This window comes from Salvia hispanica, chromosome 3 (assembly GCF_029641045.1).
Source record: "Salvia hispanica isolate PSC_SH4W2 chromosome 3, Shi_PSC_v1, whole genome shotgun sequence".
Taxonomy (NCBI): domain Eukaryota; kingdom Viridiplantae; phylum Streptophyta; class Magnoliopsida; order Lamiales; family Lamiaceae; genus Salvia; species Salvia hispanica.
The window spans coordinates 4891526-4910574 of record NC_142694.1 but is presented as its reverse complement, the minus strand read 5'-3'; the positions used below and the strand labels follow the sequence as shown (position 1 = coordinate 4910574).

Sequence of the window (19049 nt, the reverse complement as noted above, 5' to 3'; positions counted from 1 at the left end):
AGCTTTATGCATATGATATATATTGCTTACATAAGTGTAAGAGATTTGCTTTGTCATTTTCAAGAATTTAATGAATTCCCATAGATTGTAATAAAAAAATAAACCTAACAATTAATCTGCTTTAACGAACTTCTCCCATTATAAATTTATAATATTGCCAAAAAGAATTTTCGTTAGAAATGACCCTTTGTCATCATCAAAGATCAACAAAACCTTCCAAATCTTCCTTTACATAAACCCCCATTTCCTCATTCAACAACCTCCACCTCTCTAGCCTTCCTTCACCAATGGCAACCACCACAGCTGCCGCCGTCGCCGCCACCTCCCAATATCAACAAGACCGCGCCAGAGACATGTGGCGGCGCTGCCTCGCCTCCGCCTTCCGCACGGCGCTGGCGTGCACCATAGTGGGCGTGGCCACCCTCTACGGCCCGGGCTTCATAACCCGCCACGTGGCATTCCCGGCCTTCTCCTACGTCACTGTCATCCTCATCGTCACCGACGCCACATTGGGCGACACCCTGCGCGGCTGCTGGCTGGCCCTCTATGCAACCGCGTTGGGTGTCTTCCCGGGCATCCTGAGCCTCTGGCTCATCGGCCCGGGAAGGCTCACTGCTGCCACCACCTCCGCGGTGGTGGCAGTCAGCGCCTTCGTCGTGGCCCTGCCCGAGGGCACGCACCTGGTCGCCAAGCGGATAGCCCTCGGACAGATTGTGCTCGTGTACGTCATCGCCTTCATCAACGGCGGACGCACCGAGCCCGTCATGCACCCGCTCCACCTCGCCGCCAGCACCGCCCTCGGCGTGGCCGCCTGCGTTTTGGCCCTTTTGCTTCCCTTTCCTAGCTTGGCCTATTGGCAGGTAACCATGCATGAAGTTTGCATGCATGCTTTTGAATCAGTCAAATTATCGAAAAAATCATGAATTTTGGATTTGTCACGGTCAGTTAATAAAATTAATGTTCTCCATACATAAAATAAACATTGTTTGGTTGAAAAACATTAACAGTAGCATAATTGAATTTTTTTTACTGAAAGTTGGCGGACAGACTAGAATTTAATCAAACTTTATTTTTCTGTCGAACTTCACAGGTGACAGAAAATTGCAAATTGTATATCGACAATGCATCGGAGAGATTGAAGCTATTCGTAAAGGCGTTTTCTGCTGAAGACAAGTCATCACCCAAGATTTTGATCTGTCAAGCCAAATCTCTTAACAAGGCAGCAAATAAATTTCTCCATTGCATTAAATCCAAACAAGTAAGTATTAATGTAATTACACTTAATATTGATAATAGTATGATTATGGATAAAAATAATATGCTGATGAGTAATTATTAATGTGAGCAGGAAAGCATGCAGTGGGAGAGAGAACCAATCAAGTTTCTAAAATCATACAAGAAAAATCCAGCACAACCATTGCAAGGCCTGGAGACAATCCTGAGAGGAATGGAAAACGCTCTCGAAAATTGCTCTGAATTCCCAGTCTCATTCATGAACGACGCACAACTCAAACACGATTTATCTTGTGCGGAAGAGCAAATCCTGAACCAAGTGAAGAACATGGCCTTACAAAACTCAATTCTCCCACAATCCGAAGATAGCGAAAAACAACACAAGTTCCTCCAAACACTTCAGCCAACTTCACTAAATCTAAAGGACTTGTCCTCTCTGTTCTTCCTCTTCTGCCTCAAACTCCTCCACTCCAAACCATCCCCGAATCCGAATCCCGATCAGAAACAACAGGCGCAGCAGAAGGAAACAATCATGCCCAAACTATGGAGCAAAGGGAGGCTAATGCCTGCTTTAAGATGCTCTTTGTCATTAGGATTCGCTGTGTTTTTTGGGCTGATATACAGCAAGGAAAACGGTTACTGGTCGGGGCTGCCTGTCGCGATAAGCCTTGCCTCATCGAGGGAGGCCACGTTCAAAGTCGCGAACATCAAAGCTCAGGGGACGGTTCTTGGAACAGTGTATGGAGTGATCGGATGCTTCGTTTTCGAAAGCTATGTTAAAATAAGGTTCGTGTCGCTGCTGCCGTGGTTTATCTTCAGCTGCTTTCTGAGGCAGAGCAGGATGTACGGCCAGGCCGGGGGAGTCTCTGCTGTCATCGGCGCGTTGTTGATTCTTGGGAGGAAAAACTTCGGGACTCCTAGCGAGTTCGCCATTGCTAGGATAACCGAGACTTTTATCGGGCTGTCGTGTTCGATAATGGTGGATATTCTGCTGCAGCCCACCAGGGCTTCTGCCCTGGCGAAAGTGCAGCTGGCAGCGAGCCTGCGCTCGCTGCATGAGGCCGTGGAGGCCGTGAGTGTTGACTACTCGTCGTGCAGGTTAGTATTCGAGGAGAGGATGAAGAAGCTGAGGATGGATGTGATTGAGCTAGGGAAGTTCATTGAGGAAGCTGAGGTGGAGCCTAATTTCTGGTTCTTGCCTTTTCATGGTGCTTGCTATGTGAAGATGAAGGTGTCTCTGTTGAAAATGGTTGATTTCTTGCATTTTGGGAGCCATGCTGTTAGGTTTTTGGAGCAAGAATGTAGAGAATTGGATGGTAAGATGTGGAGAGAGGGTGCATTGAAGGTGGAGTCTGATTTGAAGGTGTTTAAGGATGCTGTGTGCTGTGGGGTGAAGTGTTTTGAGGAGGTTATTTTGGTAAAATCGGTTGCGGGGCTGGAAGGGAAGGGATGCGTTGATCTGGAGATGGGGAAGTCGGGCGGGGGGAAGTGGTTGGGGAGGGACGAGGACGGGATGAGGAAGAGCGCGGCGTCGTTTATGCGAGAGATGGAGGGAGGTGATGGTGTGAAGAATGGGATTGTGTTGAGTTTGGGGGCATTGGTTTATTGCATGGATGGGGTGTTGAGAGAGAGCAAAGAGATTGAGAAAGGAGTGAAGGAGGTTTTGCAGTGGGAGAATCCCTCAAGTCAAGTGGATGTGCATAACATTGTGTGTAAATTGCGTGCTTTAAAGAAAGGTGTAAACTAATACTACATCATACTTAACAAAGAATGCCAATTCATAACATTTTCAAATAATGCATCATACTTTGTATAGTAGTACTAAATTGATGTGATTGCATTGAACTAATTCAACATAGTAGCTTGCAAAATAATGAAAAAGGTGAACTCTGTTTCTCTTGCAAACTAGTAAGTCTGTGGGTTTAGTTGTAATTTCTGGTTAAGAAGCTCATCAGAATCCCTATTCAAAAACACGTCAGAGTGAAAAATACCAAATTTGGGTGTGTATCCTTCTTTATTATAACCAACTGAGACCGTTGAAAAGTAAAAACAAAACCTTATGTATAAACAATTTAAGTCCTAGCAATGTAATTAAATGTGTAGTACGTTGTAAATTAACTAATAGATTTTAAAAAAACGGAAAGTGAAAAAGCGAAAAACAAAAGTTACTAATTACGGATGACCGTAGTTGATACTCCGTATATACTAGTATTATACAGATTTATCAATAATTTAAGATATTTTCTTTCAAAGTCAATGATTTTATGATTTAAACACAATTCACCCGCCAAACAATTACTACCATGTTATGAGGACTAATTATCTTAGAATTAGAATTTTATATAACAACACCTCTAATGATTTCGTAATTACAGCCACATCCATTTTGCCTGATATTTTAATTAATGAGTATATTAACATGGAGTAAAACCATAACGCCATGTATACCATCATTTACCACAGTTCTAATGGAGATGATGATTAAATTTTTTTTTTTGAGAATTGCCGTACAAAATTGCTAGAAAAAACTAGAGCTTCTAAAATTGTGGTAGTACTAGTAAAAAATTGCAACGAAGGTCAGAGGTGGTGTTTAATTACCACTACTAATACGTAATACTGCAAGTAGTTGACTTTGCTTCATTTGAAGTTATCACTTCACATAAAGTTAGTGGGGAACTGTTCCGAGATCGAATATTACTACTAGTATTATTATAATTACCATCATTAATTAACTTATCTGATTGCATAGAAAAGAAATCGTTACGTACACTCAACTAGTTGAGTTCCCAAATAAAATCACGGCACCGATACCAAAAGGACCTAACCAAGAAGGCAAATCAACAAAAGAGGCACCAAAATGTGATATCATATCTCCATGATGTGCCACTCCCACCTTCAAAATGCCATAAAAGGAGCCTTTGCCAGTTTTTGCTGTTTCATCTACTTCTCAACCACCACAAAATGTGAGATCATATCGCCATTGATGAACCATCGAACATACTACATACTACATACTAACAGTCGGAGCAACTGTGATGTGTACTTGTGCTTCTGACATAATGACATTGCTCCTCGTGAGTTGTATGTAACCTGTACCTCAAAGTAGTACCAGATAATTGAGATGCAGCGACCATTAGCTGAGGCAAAAAATTCTGAGACATGTGATATATGAAACGAGTGGAACTGGATGTGATATATGACAGAGGCAAGGCTCCAAAGAAAAGATGATCACGGCTTAGTACAGCTATTCTTCTGCAAAAGAGATTGTGATCAATTATTGTAACATTATATCCCAGATGCATTGCACTCGTCTAGCAATTTTAGCATATTATGCTCCGGGGCACTGATTGATGGCACTAGCGGAGGTTTTCTCGAGAGAGTATCAGATCCAGTTGAGGTTCGCTTCTGCATGGCCGGCGTATCACTTCTCCTTTGTGAAACAGAAGATACTCTCTCCTTCCATATTCTTCCATCCTGATATCAGGAAGAAACAATCTCATGAGGAATACATTTGATCCAGTTCTAAAACTGGGAAAAGGGTAAAAAACACACATAAATGTGGACTAGCTATGGTTACAAATCATCTGACAACAAAGAGTTACTATATTCTAAGAGCTCAAGAAAACAAAAAGAAAGTGAAGAACCTGCAGGCCCATAACCTTTAACCATATGAGACATGCTTTTGCAACACTAAGCTTACAGCACTCAGCAGTAATAAAGTGTTCTACATATCCTTATGATTAGTAAGAGTATAATAAAATTCAACAGCACAGACACAGAGAAAAAAGGGGTATTTTATCACATCTATTGAAAGCTTACATTGAGAATTGATGGCTCGGGCAATGGACATTGAACTGGTTGGTCATTGTCAAAAGGCTCTAAGGGGCGGTCAATTGGCTTAAACTCGGTAGCAATTTCAATACCATGGGTGACAGAAGATATAGATGCAGCTGTTGCAATGGTACCCGTTGTTGCCTCTGAAGCTGAAGGCAACCCTTCCCTCGCATCCTGTATGTCAAACAAAACGAATCATCATCTCAAGCACGCAAAAAGTGTTGAACGCAGTCCATGAATCATTACAACATTACAAACAGCAATTGATCTCTGGAAACAGCAAACTCAGAACTGTGTTAAATCACTATCAGCTATCATCAGATCAGCATATATGACAGAACAAAACCGATCAATCAAGTTGTGTAGTTTCAGAGAATAAATACAGAATTGTGTTAAATCAAGTCCAAAAATCAGTGTTAGATCACATTATAATACCTAAATGTTGGGAATTAGGGTGAAGAAGTTCGAGAAAATGTCTCCTCGGTTCAGTTTAACTAAATTCATCAAGTAACAAAAGGCATCAAGCTATGAATGAATAACTGGAGATGAACGCGATCACTTAAATAAGCAGCAATTGATCAGAAACTAATTAATGTAAACACGAAAGCTGTAGAGAGGGAGAGAGAGCTCACAATTGCACTTTGAGCGCGACGATGACCGTTCCTGGAGGAGAACCTTGAGAAAATTCCAACCATGTTTAAGCTCTAAGCACGAAGCAAGCAAATCGAAAGAGATCTGATGATTTTTGGCTTTGCCTCAGAGAGAGGACGGTTCCAGAATGAGAATGTAGTATGGGCTTACTTACTGTGGGAATGCGCTCTGTATCTGACTCTCTATTAAATATAGGTTCACACGAACACCCTACACAATTTAATGATAAAAAAGCATATACTACAAATTTGTTCAAGTCTAGTGGTGCTCCATTATTCAATTATTGTTTTATTATATAATCCACTAAAGTACTAGTAGTTCAATAATTCAGCTATGTAACAACAGACGAAACAAAAGTGACCAAAAATAATTCATAACATGGCATCCTTCTATTCTTGAATCAAATTGTCTTATAGTCACCACACAATAGTGATACTAGTGAAATTGTATATTTATAAGTCATCGTATTTAAACTATATATATGATGCTGTCCGTTTCTTTAAATTGCGACCGCTAAAATCCGCATCAAAAAAATTTGTGAATTGCACAAAATCGTTTCTGTTTTGCTTTTGTTGTTTGAAGTTTTTCCAACGGGTTGGAGTTACTACTAGACCTACCCAATTTGATGAGTATTGGTGGAAAACGCTAGAATAAGTGATGCTCATTTGTTTTTGTTTTCTTATATTTGTTCATTTATTTTCTTTTATATAGGCTTTGTAATGTATTTTTATATGATACTAGTGCTATAGTAAAAAGGGAGATAAGAAGGAATTTCACCAAAAGAGGGCATCTAGCTAGGAAAATGTTATTACTAGTACTGTATTAATTATTAATGCAAGCAAAGAATATAATGGAAATGAAAAATAAAAAACATTTGCAATGCATATTTTGACTTTGAACTTTGAAGGATTGAAATGGCATGTGCACCGCTCTTATCATCATGTTTGATTATTACATTTGAAAATGTAATGTTTGTTGGCATAGACAGTTGACATTAATGGCATATTCAGGTGGGAAACATTTTGTCGCCTCTAGATATTTTTATTTTGATTACATTGTATATTTGGTATTTTCCTTTTGTATATGTGTTTTATTAATTTGAATATCCCAATCAATTTTGGGCATTTTGTCTCACAGAATTTGAAGATCATTTTCAAATTCTTAATAGTTTCACATGCCATCGGTCCACTTGAACTACATATAACACCTAAACAGCAATTAAATATATCAAATATAGGAATTCATCAAATTCCATATATTGAATATAGATATCTTACATTGTTGAGAACTGCCAAAATATGTTCCGTATACCAATGAATTCTACATCGTTGTTTGGCAAGGGCAATATTTTATTGGGTTAATTGTAATTTTAAACTTAAAGATATAGTTTACCAAAAGTCTAAATAAGAATAAGATGAATAGGTAAAATGTGATTTAGAGGGTGCAACCATCAAATATCTTTACATGATGAGTATGAGTTGTACTTCTTTCTTTTTGTTGGAAGTTAGGGAACATTGGGGCTATAGATCAATTTATTATTAATTCAAAAATAGTAGCAGTACTATAGATTCTTATGAGTATCATACAATACAGCCGTATATGAACTATGACGTAGATAGATATTTTAGCCATAAAATAACAAAATCTATGCACAAAATCATTTCAAACACGATTTCTTAGAAATCGACATCACATGCACCATATATTGTCAAGCATGAAGCACAACTCCACGATTTAAAACCTCTACTGTATTTAAGTCACACATAGAAAGCCTATCCACAAAATATAGTTGTTCAATTATTTACGAGTCATGCACTTGATGGATAACTTCAGAGTACCATTTACAAGGAGCCCATGAATACCGTTGCCGAAATTGGTCAGGGTTAAGCCCATGACCAATGCTACCTTATCCTATCAATTTATTAGGAGTACTACAAATACGTACGAGTTTATAGGTCCTACTACTACTATTAAAATGGTAAATTTTCATTATATGTGCACAAAAAGTCAAATGATATTTTTATATATTGACAAGATTTTATAGCTCTACTAAAATACTACGTGTGTTGTATGAATCAAGATGTTTTGTTAGAGTTTTTGATTGGTGGAGTATATTTTATAGTTCGTCTAAAATGCAGTGCTAGGAATGGTACTTTATTAGTAAAGTCGGAATAAGATAAGATGAAAATGGTTGGAATGTTTTTAATAGAAAAATATTATAAAGAAAAACTTGTAAAAATAAAACGACTAATTTGTGTAGACAGATTAAAGTGAAAAAAAATAAGACTATCGGTTGTAGTCTTGTAGACTTTAGATGGACAAAATATAATATTTTCATTATTTAACTTTAGAAATGAAATTTTTTGAATTTTCATCAAAGTTCAAAATATTTTAATTTGTGTAGGTTATATGAAGTTCGAACCATGCTCAATTTCCAGGACAAGGTGCTTATAATTTTTGACATGGGACAATTCACATGTGTATATACGTTAACAAACTTGCTGGGAATAATATATATTTTCAGGAGAGTTTATACGTTCTTAGGAGATAGGAGTAGTAAATTTATTGAGGAATAAATTTATAATGATTTTCTGGGCTGATCCGAATATGTCTTTAACCCATGGCAAATTCAATGCTCTCATCTTGAATTAGCTGTGTAACATATTTTGTTACTTATGTGTTAGTAATGTGTTGTAAACACTAATTAATTTTAATTCCTTTTAATTCATACTTACAGTTTGTCCAAATTTTGATTTTATTTATACCATTCAGGCATCCATTGTAGTAATTCATATTCCATCGACCTATAACCATAAAGAAATACTATATTGTACTAGGGAACTGGATCCTCTGCTGTGCTCTTTAGCACAGCAGGATATACGGTGCATTAAACGCACAGCTCACAACATAAAACGCAGCAGGTATGCTTCTTTTCTTTCATTTGCTTTTTATTTTTTCATTCATCTTTATTTACTTTTTTAGTTACAATTATTTATGAGGATTTATTCCTAAATCATAATTAGCTATTTTAAAAATATACATTAATAAAAAATGTAAATAAGGAGAAATAAAAAAACGTAAAGAATCATAACTACAAAAGTAAATAAAAATGAATAAAAAATAAAAAGCAAATGAAAGAAAAGAAGCATACCTGCTGCGTTTTATGTTGTGGGCTGTGCGTTTAATGCACCGTATATCCTGCTGTGCTAAAGAGCACAGCAGATGATCCAGTCCCATTGTACTAGTACTCTTTTACATTTTGCTTTGCAAGAATAATACTGCTGACTAAACCGATCAAACGTAGTTATCACTGAACTGAGTTTATGTTAAGTTACGGCAAATTCGTGATCGTGACCATCCTACTTAGCTTTATAAAGTGCAACAAAATATGTTAGTGGCAGATTTGCCTGATTGCTGTTTTTGGATGTTAATAAGTAAAATTAGATAGTTGTAGACGAAATTAGCCTACTATATGTTTAGTTTTTGGTCTGAATAAGAAAAGTTATAGAGTTATTACTTATTACTTTAGTAATGTTCAATTGCACAATCTACCAACTTTTAGTTCAAACTGACCTGATTGTTTGGTAATTGGCCGATTTATATTTAGTCACACGCTGGGCCGGAGCTAGAAATTTATAAGAAGATGAGCAAATTTACGTATGAAATATTTTAAGAATTTGAGTAGAAGCGTTCAGTGAGAAGTTAAAAGAAATAAATTAAAAAATATGTAATATACCATATATAGGGTGAAAAATATGAGGTGGGGCAATTACCCCTCTCCACGATGATTTACTACACTGTCCACTTTGCAAGTAATCGTGTGGTGAGAAAACTAACACTACTATGAGACTTTTTTTTAAAAAAAAAAAATTAAAAATAATAATGAATAATTATTTGTTAATAACGATTTCTGGCCTTTGAATTAGATGAAACACTAATTAAACTAGGAGTATGATTTATATTGTTCTACATAAGGATTAGCACACTCCACAGGTAATCCTTTCAATCTAAAATGTTCATTATTCATTTTAGTTTGCATCTGGATATTTAGTTTTCAAATTTGGAAATGAAATTTTCTTTTAGTTCTCTTTATTAAATATTTAATTATTACTCTCTCCGTCCCAAGATAAGTGACTTACTTCTTTTGGGCACGGAATTTAAGGAATGTTATTTAAATAAGTTAAAGTGGAGAGAGTAAAGAATGAGAAAGAAAAAAGTAGGGAAGAGAAGAGAGAAGAGAGAATAAAGTAGGTGAGAAATAAAGTAAGAGAGATGATATTTTGCCAAAAATAGAAATAGATCACTTATAGTGGGACATCCCAAAAAGGAATACAAGTCACTTGGGGGACTGATGGAGTATTTTATTTCTATTATATTAATTTATAATTACAACCCAATTTTCGTGCCTATTCAAGATAAATCCAAATATGCTTATTATTGGTATTTATACTGCGTCGTAATAAAGCAGCAAAGCAAAAAAGCACGTTCAGTACGCAGTGTCAGTCCACTGAGGTTCTCTCTCGCTTTACATACAAGACATCTGTACTCTCTGCATAGCTTTACCCGCATTTTACTGCTCTGTTACCGAAGAGTTGGCGGCGATGAATCGCGGAAACGATCCCAATCCCTTTGACGAGGAAGAACCTGAAGTCAATCCATTTTCGGTAACCGCCTTTTCTAATTATTCAGATCTGCCTAAATATAACATTACATTCCTGAATTTCGTGGTTAATTTCGTCAATGTTGCTTCTTTCTGGTTTTTGTGGGAAGTTGTGATACGCTTCAGATCCGAGACCTACGGCTATGTTCGTTCGGTTAAATTTGAGGCTGGCTTTCAATTTTGAAACGAATTGAGTGTATGGGTGCTATTTTGGGAGTGAGATCTCTCTTTGGTTTGGAAAATATGATTGTTGTTTTTCTAAATAACCGATTGCGAATCAATTTGGGATTTATAGCCAAAGACGTGTGACAATTTTATCCTTATTTTGCTTAATATGGAGTATACTAGTAATTGGAACGGCTAAAATATAGTGAATGTATATGTGTGCATTCTCGTGAGTATAATGTTAGTGTAAGTTAGCATGTGATGTGGCACTGCATTTGAAGCTCCCGTCCATTGCTTATTTCTCAAATGTCTGGAAACATCCTCGCCTACTAACGCTTCTCAATTCTTAATACAACTCTTAGGCATCTTGTTTGCCCCCTCTAAATTTTCTAAATCGAGGCAAATGTTTAAAATGAATGGAAACATCTTCGCCTCCTACCATATCTCAATACTTAATCACTTATCACTAGAAAAACTTTTAGACCTTTCTCCTAAGATACAGACCATCACGGAAAAATCAGGTATCTATTGACTGCATTTATTATGTTTTTATGATGTCAAATGGGAAAAATGATGTTGTAGTTCATTGGTATTACATTTTTTCCATTTATTTAATTCCTATGTATACATAAGCTTAAAATGTCTCACTTAAAATGATGCATACCATAAAATTCTATGCCTTTCGTGGTTGGTTTGAAATGTGTATTGATACTCATGAGAAACTGCTCGAGTTATCCATGTTCTACCAAGTACCAACTAATATGTTGTTTATTTGTTCTCCAGAATGGTGGCAAGTCAAAGTCTCGCATTCCCAATGTGGTTGCGAGTACACTCGGTTTTGGTCAGAAACATGATGCCACTGTAGATATACCCTTAGAGTCGACAAATGTAATCTTTTTTAGAAGCCTACTTGTACCCATAGCCTCACTGTCACTCAATTTTTTTTTATCATAACTCCGCTGCATAACATTTCAGGATCCGAAGAAAAAGGAGAAAGAACTTTCCACATGGGAAGCAGATTTGAATAAAAGAGAGAGGGTGAGTTTAAGTTGAGGTTATATTACAGCAGGGTGATTCCAAATGTTTAAATTCCATCTGATTTTCATTTCAATATAAGGTGTTCATTTAAGCGTACATAGTCTGCCTTTTAGGATTTTAACATGTACTAAGTATTAGTATTCTATCTGCATTACATCTGATCTTCTGCAATATTAATTTCTAACTATCCCACTCTTGATCCGTCTTTGCTAAAAATGAACTAAATTGACAATTCATGATGAGTACTCATTTAACTGATGTAGCCATGTAGGTAATTATGAATTATCAAGATTATAATTTTGTTCGTAGTCTTTAATTCTTGAACTAGATGACAACTAATTTGCAAAAATCATTGGTTTGAGCTCTTTATTCCTGGTTTTTATGTGCTGTCGTATATTTATTGCAATTAAAAATACTCATTGGCTTTTGTCCTGCAGGAAATTAAACGGAGAGAAGATGCTGTTTCAAGTGGTAATTCTATGAGTCCAAGACTAACAAGCTTGTTATTTTTTTTTTGTTCTTTTGTTTCTATTTCATTAACAACACTTTCATTCAGCCAATGTTCCTGTGGATGATAGAAACTGGCCTCCATTTTTTCCCATTATTCATCATGATATATCCAATGAGATACCAGTTCATGCTCAGAAGTTACAGTATCTGGCTTTTGCAAGTTGGTTAGGTGGGTATCCTCTTCTTGTCAATTGTCATCAAATGACACATTCTATTAAAGTGTGGTATTGGTGCAACTTATATCCTTGCCCATAGTTTGGTAAAACTGCACAATCTGTTACTACTTTTTAACTAGATTCTGATTTAGTGACTTGTGATTTTGATGTTTGAGCATTTGAAGTTTGTCCTGATGGAAACTATCTTTCCCAAAGATGCAATACTGAATAGTTTGGTTTAAATTTTTTGAAATAATTGAATTATAATGTTGTTTCAAATCGACCAAGTGCTTTTCTGTAACAAACTTGAGCTAGGGGAATTAGTATGCCTTTGGCTTGTGCAGCTTGCTCATATTTAGTTTCATGTTTACTAAAATTCGATTAATCAGCTCAATGGTATTCCGTCACCTATATTGTTTGATTAAGACTCTGATTTTTTTTTCTGGATCAATTACCTTATCTTTGTACAATTTTGTTACAGGTATTGTACTTTGCCTTGTATTCAATGTCATTGCAGTCACCATTTGCTGGATAAAGGGTGGTGGTAAGTGTGATTGTGTGCTTTAATTTTGGCGGTTGCCAATTTGAAGTTTATGGTCCAATTAAAAAAATGTCATTTACTGTCTGTAGGAGTCAAAATCTTTTTCCTTGCCATAATCTATGCCCTAATGGGATGCCCCTTCTCATATGTGCTGTGGTACAGGCCTTTATATCGTGCAATGAGGTACTAGAGATCTGCTTTTTTTTTCTATCTCTCATTCTCTGCAGACTTATAACATGTTTGGATTAATTTTTCTTCTTATACTTCTGGTTCTTATCCTCAGGACTGATAGTGCACTGAAGTTTGGGTGGTTTTTCTTGTTCTATATGGTATGTTTGGATGTTTCAGCCTTGAAACTATGTATATATGATGGTAATTGTCCATATTGATAATCTCTGAATTCATTGCATTGCAGCTTCACATTGGGTTTTGCATTTTGGCTGCAATTGCACCTCCAATCGTCTTTCATGGACAATCATTAACGTGAGCAATTTCATTTTTCTTTATAATCTTTTCTCTGAAGCAGAGTTTAGTATAGCATGTTTCAACCTTGTTATGCTTCAGCGTGGATAATGATATCACACAGCCTTGTATTATGACATGTATTATTTGTTTTCCTTCTCTCTCAGTGGCATACTTGCAGCTGTTGATGTCTTCTCTGACCATGTCATTGTTGGGGTGAGTTTTCCTTTGTTACTTAACCTGTGACACCTTACTGTTTTCTGAATTTTCATATAGGTGTTATATTGAACCTTAGTGTACATGCTGTAATGCTGCTTTGACAACTTAGTTAATTTTGGACAGACTTAATTCCAGTTTATGATTGTCTCTGACATTAGTATGGTAGGATTTCTTTGGATATGTTGCATAAGCAAGTGAAGGAAAAAGTCTTGTACTTATTATCCTCCACTTTGCATGCATTTGCTTTAGGAATCAAATTTTCTTATACTTTGTGCTTTCCCAAACTAGTTTCTTATTGATTCAAGATGAGGAAGGTTGAGCTGTATGAAGAAAAAAATAAATTCAATGTCTATCCGTTGTAAATTTGCTCTTGACCTGTTGAAAAGAATCTTATGTTACTGGCAGAAGAAATCTCTATTTCTGAAGTTATACATCCTACTTAATTTGGGAAGAAGTTCTAGATGGGGCCACTAAAAACTATGGTTTTGGAGTATTGTTCAGAATATATAGGGTTATTTCACTGTATTTATGGGTCTGCCTCTCTTTTATTGTTTTGCTCCTAGCTTCTCTGCTTTCTTATTTCACTTATAGGCCATTGTGTATCTTTTCACCTTACACAGTCCAAATTATTTAATCATCCATTCTGTTGCAGATCTTTTACCTGATTGGGTTTGCATTCTTTTGCTTGGAATCACTGCTGAGCTTATGGGTACTCCAGGTTTGACTCACAGATGCATCTTAATTTGAGAACTCCAGCATATATAAAAATAGGTTCAGCAGCAAATAGAGATGTTTCATTTCATGTGAAGCTTATATTCAAGTGTGGTTATTTTTCTATAACAAAGCCAGCTGTTAATAGGGAGGGGGAACTTATATTTCGGGTGCTTTTGGTTTGATTGATGATATAAGATAAGATTGGTAGCTTAAAATCAGGATTGGACTACTTGTTGATCTCTCTCTACTCGCTCTTGCAGAAAGTATATACATATTTCAGAGGAAACAAGTGATTACATCGGAAGGCATCTGAGACTGAGAGTTGTAGCCCTTTTTGGTTGAGCCCGCAAGTATATAGATTTATTTCCCATCGATTGACTTCCTTGTTGATTCGGCTACTTCTGTAATATGTGGAAACGTCTGTGTTATCTACTCATGTGACCTGCATCACTTCAATTTTTTATGTTCATTTGTAACTTAATAATAGCACAAATTACTACTACCATATCTTAAGATCTACTTATTTCTTTTAGTATGCAGTAAGACAGCTGTTTAAGCTGATTTCATTTCCAGCGTGGCTTTGGAGTTATCTATAATGAAGTTGTATGATTGTATCATTAGTTGCATTATTCACTATTGAAATGTGTCTTGTCTATAAATTTATTCCTTTTTTAACTGCCTCAATATATTTTTCATCAATTTTTTTTTGTTCTTTTTTACATGAAATAAAAAGGTCTTGTTCCGAGGTCCTACTTCGTTTTAGAGTTCTACCAGTGTCCAATGCCATCATTCTATATTCTTTATTACTACTAGAATTTTGTGTTGGTAAATTTCAATTGAGCATTCCTTTCTCTCATGACATCATCCTGTACTCTTTCAAGCACTTGTGAACATATCAATATTTAAAAGGGAAATTGGTCTCTAAAATCATGAACTTTGCCTAAAATTTGATATTTCCCATGAACTTTGAAATTGGTATATAATATCACGAACTTTGCATTTTGTTTGGTATTTCCCAAACTCACTCAAATAAGATATTTTCATCAAAATCTTATTTAATATAGGCAACCTTGATATGTTTTATAATATTTGAAACCACTTTTTAAGTTCATAACATGTAGCATAAAAAGTCACGTTGAAAACTACGTTGATTTAATTATGCCAAGTATGATAAAAAAGCCTCGTAAGTTAGTCAAATATAGCAATAAACATGCCGTGGGAAATACCAAACAAAATGCAAAGTTCGTGATATTATATACCAATTTCAAAGTTCATGGAAAATACCAAATTTTAAGCAAAGTTCATGGTTTTAGAGACCAATTTCCCTATTTGAAATGGGTTTGTAGATCATTTTCACGGAATTAGTCATAATAAATTCGCTGTTTGGACATCTATAACAAAACACTTCAATTTTTCACTTCACGTGACTCTTGATTGAATTTTAATGAAACAACTCAAATCTTGGATGATTAGTTAGATGAGAAACATCTTAAAATTTCTAATAACCCATTTTTACTCTACAAATGCAGTGTAGAAAGTTCAACATAAAAGGTCCAAAGTCCAAACATACTCTCTCCTCCTCCCCATATCCTCACACCCCTAATCTCTTAGCAGCCAATCATCTCATTGCCACGTGGCACCCAAATATCCGAACTTCAAGATATCACCACCACTCTTCTCCATTCCTCCTACATTTATCACAAATACTATAAAAAAAACATAATTTCATTTATGCATTTTCAAAGAAAATGTTCAGTAAGGTGGAATTGACAAAAACACCCTAAGAGAAACAACAATTTTCCCACTCCCACCTCAAAATCACCTCTAAACCAAGGGGTAATCATAGAAACACCTCTAAACAGTGACATATCACACCAAAAACAGCCTCCTATCCTAAAAAACTTTCATCAGTTACACTCTAACCACACACCATCTTCTTCCTACATCTCTCATTTTTTTTCTATCCTCACAAAAGAAAAAGAAAAACCCATAATTTTCATACACACACACACTAAACCAATAGAGGGAGAGAGAAAAAGTGAGGAGAAGCAGCAATGGCAGTCTCCACAGTGTACACAGTCCAATCCCTCAACTTCTCCACTCCATCAAAACCCTTCTCCCAAAAACACATACTCTTCTTCACCACAACCAAGAAATCCACCCTCACCAGAAGCTACAAACAGATATCATGCTCCGCCGAGGACAAGACGGTGGTGATCGGCCTCGCCGCCGACTCCGGGTGCGGCAAGTCCACCTTCATGCGGCGGCTGACCTCCGTGTTCGGCGGAGCAGCCGAGCCTCCCAGGGGCGGGAACCCGGACTCAAACACGCTGATAAGCGACACGACGACGGTGATATGCTTGGACGACTACCACTCACTGGACAGAACCGGACGGAAGGAGAAGGGCGTCACCGCACTGGACCCGAAAGCTAACGACTTCGATCTCATGTACGAGCAGGTGAAGGCGTTGAAAGATGGAACCGCGGTTGATAAGCCGATTTACAACCACGTCAGTGGTCTATTGGACCCGCCGGAGCTCATCAAGCCTCCCAAGATTCTTGTTATCGAAGGTTTACACCCAATGTAAGATTTCTTATTGCTTATTAGTACATGTGTGTTTGCATGGTGAAGGATTTGGTGAAAACTGAATTTGGATATTTTGTGTGGATGATCAAAGTGATTGATATATTATCCATAATTGTATGGTTGAGGGATTGAGATTTTTGTCTGATTGTGACCCATGCGTCAACTTAAGGGCCATGCAGTCCTTATCATATATAAGGACTCCGTCAATACCTCCCTAATTAAATGCATAAGTTTTAGTAATAAATAAATTTGAAAGGAAAATGAATGGACAGTGAAATATAGTAGTAGGAGTAATTCTTACTTAATACTCTTTGGGTCTCTCGTTAAATATATTATATTGCTATTTTAAGATGTTTATTGTTACATATGTGATTCAATTTTAAGTAGTACTACTATTTTTAGTAATTAAATTTTATATTTTACTTATATTTTATTATAAAATTAATATTTAAAATGAGATCGATAATCCACTAACTTTTTTATTGACTTTCTTTTACATTTCTTAAAATTCGTAACAAGTAAAAGTGAGATATTTAATCTAAATCCATCTTGGACGGATGAAATACTATTAGTTTTATAGTAATAAAATGTGAGTTGAATGAATTAGTGAAATGTGAGATCCATTTAATTTGAGTGTATCTCAAATAGATAAATATTAGTTTTATGAGTAATAAAATGTGAGTTAAGTGAATTAGTGGGATGTGAGGTGCATTTACCAAAAATAGGTACTCTGCATAAAAGTATAAGTGAAATGGGAGATTTAATGGGGACTGAGAAAGAGTGAGGTTTTAAGTTTAAAGATGAATTATTTCTAAATTTAGTTTTATGTTAAATGTGAAGGTACGATGAACGTGTTAGAGACCTCTTGGACTTCAGTATTTACCTGGACATCAGCAACGAAGTCAAATTCGCATGGAAAATTCAGGTAAATTCCCTCTTCAAATAAGCAAAAGAGTTCATAATTTTTAATTGGAATCGACAAATATTATGCTTACAAGTAAAATCACTAAATGTGGTAGTTATGGAAAAGAGTAGCAACTTAAAAAATGTGCCCTCACACTATGATAAAATAATCAAGTAGAGTAGTGTTTCACACTTGAAACATCTGATCATCAAACATTTTGGACAATGCAGAGGGACATGGCTGAAAGAGGGCACAGTCTTGAGAGCATCAAGGCCAGTATCGAAGCCCGAAAACCCGACTTCGATGCTTACATCGGTAACTACACTCTCCTTCCTCTGCATCTTCAAAAACTCACAACACAACACATAGTGAACAGGTGCTCATGAACTTGTTTTCAACAATGCAGACCCACAGAAGCAATACGCGGACGCTGTGATCGAAGTGTTGCCAACACAGCTGATCCCGGATGACAACGAGGGAAAGGTTTTGAGAGTGAGACTGATCATGAAGGAAGGTGTCAAGTTCTTCAACCCTGTCTACCTCTTTGATGAAGGCTCCACCATTTCTTGGATACCATGTGGAAGGAAGCTCACTTGCTCCTACCCCGGCATCAAATTCACCTATGGCCCCGATACTTACTACGGCCAAGAGGTAGTATATACCCCTCCATTTCCAACCAAGAATCATGTTTCATCTTCCACCATTTAATACAAGGGTGATAGGGGGCCTCAGCACCCCCTACAATTTTTATAAAAAAACTTATGTTTCTGTCAAATCTTGCAGGTTTCTGTACTGGAAATGGATGGGCAGTTTGACAGACTAGATGAGCTGATCTATGTGGAGAGCCATCTGAGCAACCTTTCGACTAAGTTCTACGGAGAAGTGACTCAGCAGATGTTGAAGCATTCAGATTTCCCTGGGAGCAACAATGGGACTGGGCTGTTCCAGACCATCGTTGGGTTGAAGATCAGAGACCTCTACGAGCAGATTGTGGCGAGCAGGACGGCTGCTACCCTCGAAGCTGCCAAGGCATGATGAGTTGAGATGAGTTGAGTGCTCTATCTATCTCTGCTTAGAATTTTCCCACTCTTAGCGCGTTGGTGTTGGGGGGAATTGGTATTGTTCCTCGTCGAATGAGGTGTTGTTGTCTATTTGGATTTATTTTCTGAGTTGAAACTCTGTGGAGATTTGTAACATAGAGAAACGACTTGCACATATTTCAAATGGAGGAATCCTATAATTATAAACACATTTCATACATAATTTGAGAATGTCATGCTCTTTACATATCAATCAACAGATGATGTACATATGAAAAATAAGAATATTGACAACAATGAATTTCTATCTACAATCTACATACATATCTAAACCTT

General features: G+C 36.6%; 4 protein-coding genes across 4 annotated transcripts; 3 read left to right on the top strand and 1 right to left on the bottom strand.

Moving 5' to 3' along the window:
* Nucleotides 1-269: 269 nt before the first annotated feature.
* LOC125211914 (uncharacterized) lies at nucleotides 270-3059 on the top strand. The gene is made up of 3 exons (XM_048111876.2): nucleotides 270-860; nucleotides 1091-1258; nucleotides 1349-3059. The coding sequence occupies exons 1-3, from the start codon at nucleotides 288-290 to the stop codon at nucleotides 2978-2980; spliced, it is 2373 nt and encodes a 790-aa protein (XP_047967833.1). The 5' UTR covers nucleotides 270-287; the 3' UTR covers nucleotides 2981-3059.
* Nucleotides 3060-3957: 898 nt separating this feature from the next.
* On the bottom strand, nucleotides 3958-5900 carry LOC125213977 (uncharacterized). Its single transcript, XM_048114805.2, has 3 exons — nucleotides 5700-5900; nucleotides 5053-5241; nucleotides 3958-4707 (listed from the first exon to the last, which is right to left on the bottom strand). The coding sequence occupies exons 1-3, from the start codon at nucleotides 5760-5762 to the stop codon at nucleotides 4519-4521; spliced, it is 441 nt and encodes a 146-aa protein (XP_047970762.1). The 5' UTR covers nucleotides 5763-5900; the 3' UTR covers nucleotides 3958-4518.
* A 4289-nt stretch (nucleotides 5901-10189) lies between these two features.
* On the top strand, nucleotides 10190-14799 carry SCAMP5 (SCAMP family protein). The gene is made up of 12 exons (XM_048114804.2): nucleotides 10190-10382; nucleotides 11327-11431; nucleotides 11519-11581; nucleotides 12019-12052; nucleotides 12138-12260; nucleotides 12728-12790; nucleotides 12877-12970; nucleotides 13071-13116; nucleotides 13203-13270; nucleotides 13417-13465; nucleotides 14121-14186; nucleotides 14443-14799. Exons 1-12 carry the CDS (start codon nucleotides 10320-10322, stop codon nucleotides 14473-14475), a joined length of 807 nt encoding a protein of 268 aa, XP_047970761.1. The 5' UTR covers nucleotides 10190-10319; the 3' UTR covers nucleotides 14476-14799.
* A 1158-nt stretch (nucleotides 14800-15957) lies between these two features.
* Nucleotides 15958-18936, top strand: PRK (phosphoribulokinase). Its single transcript, XM_048114803.2, has 5 exons — nucleotides 15958-16766; nucleotides 17610-17694; nucleotides 17904-17988; nucleotides 18080-18324; nucleotides 18457-18936. Exons 1-5 carry the CDS (start codon nucleotides 16237-16239, stop codon nucleotides 18706-18708), a joined length of 1197 nt encoding a protein of 398 aa, XP_047970760.1. The 5' UTR covers nucleotides 15958-16236; the 3' UTR covers nucleotides 18709-18936.
* The last annotated feature ends 113 nt before the right edge of the window (nucleotides 18937-19049 follow it).